This window comes from Mus pahari, chromosome 7 (genome assembly GCF_900095145.1).
Source record: "Mus pahari chromosome 7, PAHARI_EIJ_v1.1, whole genome shotgun sequence".
Classification (NCBI taxonomy): domain Eukaryota; kingdom Metazoa; phylum Chordata; class Mammalia; order Rodentia; family Muridae; genus Mus; species Mus pahari.
In genome coordinates, this window is record NC_034596.1 from 110,389,299 (window position 1) to 110,401,748 (window position 12,450).

At 45.5% G+C, this 12,450-nt stretch overlaps 1 protein-coding gene across 1 annotated transcript in view; it reads left to right on the top strand.

Moving 5' to 3' along the window:
* Ptprn2 (protein tyrosine phosphatase receptor type N2) overlaps positions 1-12,450 on the top strand; it is a 755,793-nt gene that overhangs the window by 315,989 nt on the left and 427,354 nt on the right. Inside the window, exon 5 of the mRNA XM_021201639.2 lies at positions 5,235-5,397. Coding sequence (XP_021057298.1) covers positions 5,235-5,397 — 163 coding nt within the window. The remainder of the gene's footprint in view (positions 1-5,234; positions 5,398-12,450) is intronic.

Here is a 12,450-nt window from a genome sequence, read left to right on the forward strand (position 1 = left end):
TGCCTGGTTCAAGACTCTAAATTACTGGTCAAGCCAGAGCAAAAAGGACACCTTCTTATTCTGCATGAAACAAACAAACCAATGAACAACAGGCCCTTTAGATACAAAGGGTAACAGACAGTGAGTCAGAGAATAAGCAGTAACTTTCTGATGTCCCCAGATCATCACTCATGGGAGTAAGTTGGCTGAACACAGTGGGAGCTGGGTACCTGCCAACATTGACCACAGTGAGGCACTCAGTGTTACACGTTGGCAAAACCAGCAAGAGATGTGCAGGGAAGACCTTGCAGTTATCTTCCAAGGAGATGTGGAGTCACCATGAGCAGTGAAAGAGCTCACCATATCTTGGGAGGTTGACGACATTCTCACCATGTTTCACACCAACCTTTCCACAGTGTGCAAGGTATTGTCTCCAAAATGAGACCTTCATTTGAGATCAAGCAGCAGAGATTTCATGCTTCTAGAGGAATAACTTTTAGATAACCATCACTATACTCACCTTACAGGTAAGACTTGAAGGGTAGAACGGTTCCTAAGAAGTCAGTAGGATGTCAGAATAGAAGGGCAAGAGGCTAACGGCAGCTAGGCATGATAATACCAGCACTGGAAAGACCAAGGCAGAAAGATCATGAGTTCAAGTCCCAAACTAAACTACATAGCTAGACTAATTCTTAACAACCACAGCAACAAAAGCAGCAATGAAAAAGAAAAGTGCTATGGAAATACATGTGTATATATCACCCAAAGGAAAAAAATTCAGTGAAGAATCCAATTAAGGGTTATTAAACAGAAGAAGAGGCAGGAAAGTGAGACCCATGAGTTCAGATGGAATGATACAGATGCAAGAGGTGGGAGATATGAAGAATGCGTGCTAGGCTAGTAGCAAGGGAGATTCATGTAGAAAACTGTAGCAAATCTAGAGATACAGCAATAAGAAAACAGAGAGAAGATATAACAAAGTGAGCATCGCCATTGAGTCCAGAGACATTCAGGGACCAAATATGTATGAAGGAAGAGCCCCAGGGAGGGAAAGATAGAAGTATAGGCAAACAGAAAAAGCCATTTGCAGAAGACCAAAATTGTTTCCACATGGTGAAAATGATAGGCCCAGAGATGTACTTCTCTGTTGTTGTAATAAAATACCATGACCAAAGGCATCTGTAAGGAAGTGAGAGTTTATTATGGCTTATTGTTCCAGGGGGGAAGTCCATAAATATAAACCAGAGCATGAACCCCAAGTAGAGCAGTGCTATAAACTCTTAAAGCCTGTCCCCAGCGAGGTACTTCCTCCAGCAAGGCTGTACCATCTAAAGCAGCATAACCTACCCCCAAAATGCCACTAATTGGTGATGTATAACACTTTTCTTGGGAAAATGCAACAGACAGACATACATACATACAGACAGACAGACAGACAGACAGACACACACACACACACACACACAAACACACACACACTCTGCTGTCACCACTACCACCAACACCAACACTGCTGCCACAACCACTCCCTAAACACATGCACTTGTACACACACACACACACACACACACACACACACACACACACACACACACACANACACACACACACACACACACACACACACACACACACACACACACACACACCTACTCACTCCAGATAGTGATTCCCCCATATGGATACCACTAAAGTTCAACTTGGGAGCCTTTGTGCTACTTAGAGGAATATGAGCAAGAGGTTACTTAGAGAAGCAGAAATGACTCACCAGACAGCTGCATCATCAAAGCTCACCCCAGCATGGGTGACAGTTCACAAAGCTGGGAATCTGAAGCACATTGCAGAGCCTGCACGCAGATCAACGGGTTGGAAAGTGTTCCCTCTATGTGGCTCAGCTCAATATTTTCCAGGTAGCTCAGCTGGTGGTCTTCTTCCAAGTAGCGGATCCAGTTTGGTATCAAGAGTCTTCTTGGCAGCTTGGCTTGTCTGAGGGCAACTCTCAGCAGCCTTTATTAAATATTCTTGGGAAGGAGAAGCCTAGAAGATCTGGTCAGTTTCAGGGACTTCCTGGAAGTATTTGGAGTTGATTAACTTCTGCCTTAAGGAGCTTCCCAGTAGAATGGAACGTTTCAATCTCTCGAGGAAACTGTTACACAGTATATGCAGACCAAGTGTTCAAATACCTGAGCCCATGAGAGACATTTCTCATTTGAACAAACACACCTAGGAAGCTGTATGACTCCCCCAAGAGAAACAAATATGAAAAAACCAAGACACCTTGTGGTCAAATAGCTCCAAACCCCAGCAAGAGAGCAAGAAGAAAGAGAGAGGAAGGTGTGTAGTTGCTGGTTGCTCTTGGTCAAAGGCAAGAAAGCACTGGGGAAAAAAATGAAGATCAACCCAGAACTTCACATGCCTCAAAACACCTTTCAAATGCAATGGTGAACTTAATATTTTCTGAGATCTAGGAGCTGAAGCAGCTTTCCTGTATTAATTGTAAGAGGAGGAAAAGAAGCCAGGTTAATGCACTGGGATGCACACCCCAAAAGCCACTGAGCACCAGGGACCTGAGGTTGCACCAGAGACCTGTGGTCATACCTCACTATTTCGATCTCATGCAGAGTTGATTGATGAAACAACAAATGATGCACTGTGGGGCTTGTCTGTGACTGTAAAGGCAGTTTGTGGCAACATAAGATGGTCACACACAGGACAGCAGGTAGAAAGCTCACAGCCGTACTATACTTGTTTCCCATAGGTCACTTGAACTGTCACCTTCACTTACAGGCACCTGTAACAGGCTCAGTCACAGGTGAATACTACGCACTGAAAGCGACCGCTTAAGACTCAGTCTGCTAGAGAAGTCTTTGACTCTTATTAGCAATGTGGTTTATGTATATGACTTTAGTCCTGGCTCATCGATGAGCCTGCCTGCATTTCATTCCTCCATCAGAAGGCATCCTCACTGGTGGAACATGCAGTTAGCACTAGTGTGGAAGACAGAATGTTCGATGCAGCTGGCCTGCTGCCCACGTACAGGCTACAAGGCAGGTGGGATTCTTCCTTGGAGAGACCTGGGAGGAGAATGTGGTAAGCAATTGGTTAATTGGTCAATGTCTTCTTGACATCACTCTCCTCCCACTTCTGTCGTGGCAGCTTCAAGTTCTAGAGTCTCTGTCCCATTGTACTGGCTTGTCCAGACCCTGTTCAGGATCTGTGATGCCTGGCCACTCCTCTGACACCTCTCTTACAGCTGCCATGGCTCTTGCTGGCTTCTAATGCAGTCACATTCAACTGTGTCTACAAGCTATCTGTAGGTTTTCTCTGTTCTCTGAAGTTGTCAGGCCCATAGGTCACTCAAGCCTGAGATTCTTTGGCCTTGACCTTGTTATCCCTCCCCCTAATCTACCTACAGGGTGAGCTATGCCCAAGGTGTTTATAACATCGAACATCTCTTCCTGGACATCTATGGCACAGATGTTAACACAGACCATCTGACAGCCGAGTGGCTGCTAGGCAGAGCCTGGGCACTGCCACAGCATGTCACAAAGTTAGTACTAAATGTGAAAACAATCACTCTATAGGTCTGAAGTTATTCATGGCACCCCTGTGCTAAAACAAAGATGGGATGAGCCTGGACCCTGCTTGGGGGGTGTTGTGCCTGACTCTCCCATACTACTAAGGCCATACTCTTGTTTTTAGTTCAAAGCTCACAGAATTTTGTAGGGTTTAAAGTACCCTTTTCCTTTTCCACAGCAGACTCTCTTTGCCTTCCCCCCATTTCTGTGTCATGTCAGCCTTCTTTCTCTCTGGTTGTCTTTCTCAGCACTGCAGATGCTTTTTTGTGTATGTGTAATACTGGGGATTGAACCACGATCCTGAAGCTAGGTACCTACACAGTCACTGGGCTACACCTCTATCCTTTAAATCTCCTTTTAAGGATACTTGCAGTTGATGGCTGCTGGGGGGTGGAGGGTTAATTCTTTTCAGGGTTGTGGTGCCTGAGAGGTTACCCATGTTCCAGTAGGACTAGCTGATCCTTCACTCATACACATCCAGGCAGCACTAAGTAGACTCTGAAAGTCTTAGTTGGGTTAGTATTGATGTGATGAGACACCATGACTGAAAGAAACTTCGGGAGAAAAAGGAACAATTTATCATTGGATGCAGGAACTCAAGCAAGGCAGGAACCTGGAGGTAGGAGCTGATGCAGAGGCCATGGAGAGGTTTTGCTTATTGGCTTCTTATGGCTTGCTCAGCCTACTTCCTTATAGAAGCCAGGACCATCAGCCCAGGGATGGCACTCTCCACAATGGGCTGAGATCCCCTACCCCCATACCAATCATTAACTAAAAAAAAAAATGCCCTACCGGCTTGTCTGCAACCTGATCTGCAACCTGCATTTTCTCAAGTGGGGTTCCCTCCTCTAAGATGACTCTAGCCTGTGTCCAGTTAACATAAAATTAGCCAATGCAGTGACTTTTAAAGAAAAGCAACCTGAGCAATGATGCCTTTAATCCCAGCTCTCAGAGGACAGGGAGAGGTGGATCTATTTGAGTTTGAGGTCAGCCTGGTTTACAGACTGAGTTCTAGGACAGCCAGGACTACACAGAGAAACACTTTTTAAAAAATCAAAAACAGAAAGAAGGAAGAAAATCAAATGTAGTTGGGAAAGGAAAGTACTGGTGGATATAGGACACATAATTGGGTGTGAATTGGGTAGAAATACACCTGCATGTATGGGATTCTCAATTATTTAATTTGAACAGGACCTTATAGATTATTTTAGCTGGCAAAAAACTTTCCATTCCTCTGCCTCAGCGTCTTGAGTGTTACGATGACATATCTGAGCCACAGTCAGAGAGTTCATGCTGCAGGTGTCAGTAGTGGGTGCATTTTTGTGTGTGTGTGTGTGTGTGTGTGTGTGTGTGTGTGCGCACGCGTGCGCGCTCCATCTCCATCTGTCTCATGTCAGCAATGTCACAGGACACTGTAAGCAGTATGTTACACATGAGTCTTGTTGGGCCACTCATCAGCCCCTCCCAACAGCTCCACTGCATTCCACCCACTGTGGAAACTGTGAGTCCAGGCTCCTTAAGAAACAACACTGGTCAAGGAGATGCAGAGGTGTTGACTAGCAGCTCACTGCATAGCTGCATCCTTGCAGGCTGCTGAGGCTGTCCATATGCCATGCTTGCACCTGTTCCCATCTCAGGTTCAGCATGGTTGAGTCATTGTTCTCTTTGCTTTTTCAGGTCCTTACAACAGAATGCTGACAATGAAAAATGGTTCAGTCTGGAGAGGGAGGTGGCCCTGGCCAAGACCCTTCGGCGCTATCTGCCCTACCTGGAGCTTCTGTCCCAGGCCCCAACAGCAAATGCACACCCCAGGATAGACCATGAGACTCGTCCAGCCAAGGTGATGCTTCAGCCTACTCCTCACAGCCTGGGTTGTCTTTTACCTGTTTGTATGTTGTTTGTAGGGTGCGGACATCTTAGCAGCGTGAGCAGTCTCAGTTCTCAGGCTCCCGGCAGCGGCCCTCCTCACGACAGGCTCTGGGTATTATGGGAAGAGTGAGGTTGCATGCAAGGAGGTGCTGGACCCTGGGACTGTGCTAGCTCCAGGCACCATGGCAGGAAATCTAGTGCTAAGAGCTGAAGGAAGAGCTCTGTTTCCAGTCTGTAGGAAATGTGTTCAGGATAGGGGTGGAGACACAGCCCAGATGGCAAGAGGACAGGGGCATCTGAACATGGCTGGAGTTAGGTTTGGTACCTGGCTGATCTGTTTTTAACTCAGCAGTCCCTATATCCCTGGAGATTTCTAATTTCTGGAAAGTCGCTGGTTGGGATATCTCAGGACAACAGAATGACTGTCTATCTAGGATAGAGTATCAAGATGACATGGTGTCCAAAACAGTAAGGCTTTCAGGCTTGGGCTCTAGACCGCTGTCTGTCTGTTGAAGGCAGGCTTAGGCACAGGGTAATCACCATGCTATTCAGGGCCAGACTTGCCAGCTAGGTCCAAGGTACAAAGTAAGAAACTGATAAGACTTCTTGTTTGGAGGCAAACGCTTCTCAGAATATGGAGATTATAACGAATATAGCTGTTAGTGAAATGAATGATCCTGGCTCATTCAGCCAGGATGTTAGAACAAGCTTGTTTTGGAGCTGAGTCACATTTTTCAGTGGGCTTCTAAGGTGTCAAAGTATGGCCACCAAGATGTTTTTAGAGCAGGTTGCAATCAGGCCTTGCCAGACTTTTAATTGAAAAAAAAAAAGCCAAAGGGTTCTGGATTCCAGAAGTCAGTGTGTTTTGAGCCTGAGAACCAGCTCATCTCTAAGGGTGAGAGGGGATGGTGGGCAAGCTGGACTCCCTGGTGTGTGTGGTAGGCTCATCAGCTCTTTCTAATGAATGACCACATGTTACTTCATTGGGCTGTGTTTTCTAAGACTGTAGCATGCTGCTAAGCATCCACATCTGGAGATTTTTCCCAAACCCACACCAAGGCTTCCTCGGTCCTGAGCGTCCTCTGTCCTGATATACCTATCCTACATACATAGCAAACACACACCTATGCTGTGATCCCAGCACCAGCAGCTGACTCCCTGAAGGTACTTGAAGCCTTCCTCATGTAGAATGACAACACCATTGCTCTGCTAGAACAAGGGCTTCTCTTGGCAGATGTCCATAAGAGGCTGGCATATTTTTCTAGATGTTTCTGTGGTCTCAGGACCCATAGAGAGGAGAAGCACTGGCAAGTGCTCACATCCCCCACAGCCCAGAAAGAGCAGTTGGCAAGGGGAGCTGGCAGAGTGTGGCCAGAGTACCATGACACCAGTACCACTCACACCATGTTGGCTCCTGGGTTCCTTGAAACCACCACTCAGAAGGATGACCTCACACCACAGGTAGCCACAACAGTGCCAGTAGATGCCTTTAGCCCAGTCTTTTTACCCACAGCTGTTATTTCCCTTCAAAAGCAGCCCAGTGTGAACTAATGGACATTATAATCATCCAACTGGGTGACCATTTCAGAGCAATGGCTGTGAGTTATTCAGAGGCCGAGCGCTGGGGGGCACTTCTGGCTTGCACATTTTTTTTTCCTTCTGTATTCAGATAGATGTTTCTTCATATTTTTTTTTTAAGTGCGAAAGCCCAGAACTCATTATTTTCTGTTGAGTGCTTAAATGAGGAGAGCGCTGAGTCACATTTCTAATGAGCATCGTCTGCACAAAGCACAGAAGTGCAGCAGCAATCCAAGCTGCCGCAGGGCTCCGCAGCCAGCCTGAACTAGGACCTTCTCCCACCCCTCCCATCGGGTGACAGGCTATCTCTGTAGCAATTTAAACTGTAGACACTGGTGGTGTTTCAACATGCATCCAATTTCTAGTGAATTGTTTACAAATCATGGTGGTTTTTTTTTTCTGTATATCTATCCTGGAGAATCTGACTCCTGCATAGACAGAATTTTGAATTTATTCTCTTTGAGACTGTTGGACTGATTACCTCATAACAGAAACCATAGGGAGTAGAGCTTCTGTGCTCCTCCTCAACGGCATGGCCAGGAGACACTCTGATACATGCTTTGAGCACGGATAACTAAATCCACACTACCACTGTCCCTGGGTTGTTAGTGGGGTGCCTACCTTCTTACTTTATTGTCCAGAGTAGCACTGGCTCAGCGTCCTTTCAGGGGCTTCGCATAGCATTAACATGCTCTAGTTTTACCCATAGAGCACAACTACATCCCCATACCACATGCCACTGAAGAGGGCCAAGCTGAAATTCATTGCTTGCTGATGCCATTCATTAATTTACTTTCAGAAGCATTTGAAAACATATTTAATATAAAGCAACTATAATGGGCTCTGAGATTGGAAAGATATGAGACTGACCCTGCCCTTCAGTATTTTCAGTCATATTTGTTAAAAGAAACAACAGACCAAAAGAAAATGTAGTTGAAATGGAGTAGGTACAGTAATGGAGAGAAATATGCAACATGAAGGACATGCAGCAGGATTGGAAGGTGTACTGGGGTTATCCCGAGTGATAGGGCAGCTAGAACATATTTGTGGTTTAGGGACCTCCACTACCACCCATAGCATAGATAATTAGATGAGAGGCTGCTCTGCTGTTTCCAAGAAACTCCCTAAAGCTGAAGATGCACAGAGTCCCAAGGATTTGGGACTCTAGAAATTGGAGCAACAGGTAAACCTCCAGAGTAGGGCAAGGAGCTCCGTGGGGACTTTTGGGATCATCTGTTATATGTCAAGGCTGGTCAAGAGCTAGCAGTGCAAGATGAGCAGGAACCTCTTCAGAGGACCAGAGAAACCCAACCAGAATCACAACCTTTGCAAACACAATGCAGGCACTCAGACCAGGGCAGCTTGGAGATGATGTGAGAAAGAGGGTGATGGGTGCTATGGAAAGGTTGAACAACTTAGACTGCCAATGTGAGGCTGATTCACATCCTGCATATTGGGAGACTAGATGAAATTTAGAAGTCTGGATGCATGTTTTGGTGGGGTGGAGGGCCTGGAACTACAAATGTCTTAAAAAGTTGGCCACACATCTCAGGTCCCAGCCACTCCATCTCTTTTTATGATAAGCGAAAGCCTAAGTCCATTCAAAGTTTGCACAGGAAGTTCTGTGGTAATAGTAGTAGAGAGCAGCACTAGCGCTAACTGAAATGTCTGCCAGCATGTGAGCAGATGAATGGGACAGACCATTAGCAGTGAATGAACTACTAAGGCATGCAGTAACAAGCGGCATGGATAAGCCTCGCAGTGATGGACAGAAGAATAAAGCAGCGGGCAATAACCGAAGCAGATCATGGCTGCATGGGCATGTGCAGGAGCAAGGGGAGGGCATTTCTGCACAGGCAGAGAGCTCCCTGTGTCCACATGCTTCAGAGCCCTTGTCCTGTGGATGGTTTCGTGGGACAGAGCCTGTGTGGAAGCAAATGTATGCTATCATTGTGCCGGGAGTTCATTGGTAAAGAAGAAAAAAGGAACCCAGTGCAAAATGTGTAAAAATCTTGAACAGATACTTTATTTAGGAAAAAAAATGTGAAGGGCCGATGTGTTCAATGTGCAAAAGGCATCAAGAGTGTTCTGTGTTGGGGTTGGAGAGATGGCTCCATGGTTAAGCATACTTGTTGCTCTTGCAGGTTCAGCTCTCAGTACCCACACGGTAGCTCACAACTGTCCATCAGTTCAGTTCCAGGGGTCCAACACTCTCTTTAGACTCTAAGAGCACCAGAAATGCGTATGCACACATATGCATGCAGGTACTCACACACCCATAAAATAAAAATAAATAAATCTTTAAAACACTGTTCAGTGTCACTCATTGAGGAAATGCAGTAATGTTGAAGAGCCACCACTTCAGATGCACAAGCCTGGCTAAGAGAGAGACAAGGTGTCACATTCTGAATAGTTATTTGGAGATAATGATGATGCATGGATATGATCAAAATATAATGCATAAATATGTGAAAATTTAAAGGAAAACTAAAAATATAAAAATTATGATGTCAACTCTGCTGGGGATGTGCAGTAAGCTACCTTCATGTTCATGAGAGTAACAACTGTTACAACCATGACTTGGTTGTTTCTTCTGGCTAGGATTGTTCATTCTAAGACCAACAACTCTACTCTGTATGTCCACAAGATCAAGACTCATATTCTAAGATGGGCATAGTGGCATTTGCCTGTGATCCCAGAACTTGGGAATTGGAGACAGGAGAATCAGAAGTTTAAGATCATCCTCAGCTACATAGCAAGCCAGCTCTGTGTTCATGCGTGTGTGTGTGTGTGTGTGTGTGTGTGTGTGTGTGTGTGTGAATATGTGTGTATGTGTGTGTATATGTGTGTGTATGTGTATCTGTTTATCTGCATATGTGTATGCATGTGTTTCTGTCTCTCTTTGTGTATATGTGCCTATGTGTCTTTGTGTGTGTTTGTATGTGTGCATGCATGTGTGTGTATATGTGTGTATGTGTTGTATCTGTTTGTCTGCATGTGTATGTATGTGTTTCTGTCTCTCTGTGTGTATATGTGCCTATGTGTCTTTGTGTGTTTGTATGTGTGATGCGTGTGTATATGTGTGTGTATGTGTTGTATCTGTTTGTCTGCATGTGTATGCATGTGTATCTGTTTCTCTCTGTGTATGTGTGTATGTGTGTATGTGTCTTTGTGTGTGTTTGTGTGTTGTGTGTATGTGTGCATGTTTGTGTGTATGTTTGTGTATATGTGTGTGTGTCTGTTTGTCTGCATATGTATGCATGTGTATCTGTTTCTCTCTGTGTATGTGTGTATGTGTGTATGTGTCTTTGTGTGTGTTTGTGTGTTGTGTGTATGTGTGCATGTTTGTGTGTATGTTTGTGTATATGTGTGTGTGTCTGTTTGTCTGCATATGTATGCATGTGTATCTGTTTCTCTCTGTGTATGTGTGTATGTCTTTGTGTGTCTTTGTGTGTGTGTGTGTCTGTCTGTCTGTCTGTCTCTCTGTGCGTATATGTGTATTTGTAAGCAATGACTGGTGCCTCATGGCAGATTCACAGATGTTACCTAGCCAGAAATAACATGCATGTCTACCACAGGCCCACTTTGCAGCCAGCCATGTCTGAAGAGGTGCCTCGTGGGAGGCAGTGTTTGGGGATGCATCTTCTGTCTTTATTGTCAGCACAGAGCTGAGGATGGACAGCACTTTGCATGTGTGTCATTATGTTCATTTGATTTTTATTTTTTAAACCTGCTCCTGCTCTCATTAGCGTTTCTCTGACTATTGATTGGCAGGAAGCCAGGCTCTGTGGAGCTGTCCCCAAGCTAGTTGATGTTCTTACATTCTAGGGGAGCTGTTTGTAGACCTAAGTGCTGTCTTCACAGTTTTAGGGAGCTGTCCACTGGCTTAGTGCTATAGTAACATCCAGGGGAAGCTGTCCCTGGACCAAGTTGCTGCCTTTCCACATTCAGGGAGCTGTCTTAGGCTAGGTACTATCTTCAATCCACACAGTGGTGCCTAATACGGTAAGGAATCTAGAGCACACAGCTCCTGAGTGCCATTTCTTATTTCCTCCTGTATACCAATTGCCTACCCTTCACCAAACACCACAGAGACAGTGAGCTCTCTGCACAAGCATCCCATGGTATAGGAAGTCAGGAGGGCTCATGGGACAATAAATCTACCCACACAGCTCCCATGTGCAGCCAGTGGGCCAGAGCCTGTGCCGTGACAGCCACAAAGAGCATCTGAGGATTCAGACTCAAGCCTTTGCCTCTCTGCTTTCTCCTCATTGTGGGCAACTGAATTCCTCTCCTTGATGTCAGGGGTAGCACTCTGCTGGAAGAAGAGGCTAGCTGTAGATGCATAATCCATCAAGGACAAGGATGCCCACTTTTTGATGAGAGTAGTTGTGGTATTTTCAGAGTGGTATGGCCACAGGCTAAAAAAAAAAAAGTCACTTTCAAACAGTTACTTACTAATAGAACTGGATTCACAGTCCTGGAATTCTTGTCAGGCCTGATCTTGATTTTTGTTTCATCCTTAAACCAAAGTCATCGAACTTCATGTTCAAGCCTAGCTGATCCCTCTTTTCATACAAGGCTCTCAGAGAAAGAATGCTTTGTCTATATGCAGTAAGACCCCGCAGCCGCAGCTGTGCTGCCTCACACAGTGAATGTGTGACACTCATCTGCTTGTCTGTGGGGTGAGATGATTGTGTCTCATCCAAAGGCAGAAGAGGATTGGGAAGAGTGAAGATGGGCAGCCCAGGGAAGCTAGGCAGTCAGATTGTAAAGCCAGGGTGCTTTGTGGGTTTTCTACTACTGTCAATGGCATGGCTGTCCAGTCAACTGTGTGGGAGCTTCCCTGGCTTTTTGTTCTTATTCTGGTAGGAGGCCACAGGTTCTGAAGGGGAGAAGGCAAAGTGTGAGCTAGACATAGAATGGCTGGGATGACAGGGAGCAGGGTAAAACATTCTCACGTGTAACATGCAAGAAGTATCGATGTCTGTGTTGTGCATCATTTTTATTTTGGAAGTCTTCTGAACCTACAGCTTAAATCATGTGCAGAGGCCCAGGTCAGTATCTACCTACACAGTCCCACTTAACTTTCTGTGAGATTACATGACCCTCAGTTTACCGTACCTGTGGCCCTACAACTTTACAGGTTTGTGAAATGTGAGCACTTTGAGCACTGGTTTCTCCCTGTAGGATCCCATCATCTCCACAATGTAGTACAACAACACACAGAAGATGTCTTCCCTTTCCTGAAGGCAGCAGTGCTATATCCCCGTGTCTTCATGAAGGCAGGAAGAACTACACACACTAGGTCAGTAGGTGCTACAAAGCCAGAGCTCTACTGGAAATTGACACCACTGGATGTTGAGGCATAGATCAAGAAAGGGGGGAGAGAGAGAGAGAGAGAGAGAGAGAGAGAGAGAGAGAGAGAGAGAGAGAGGAAGGAGGA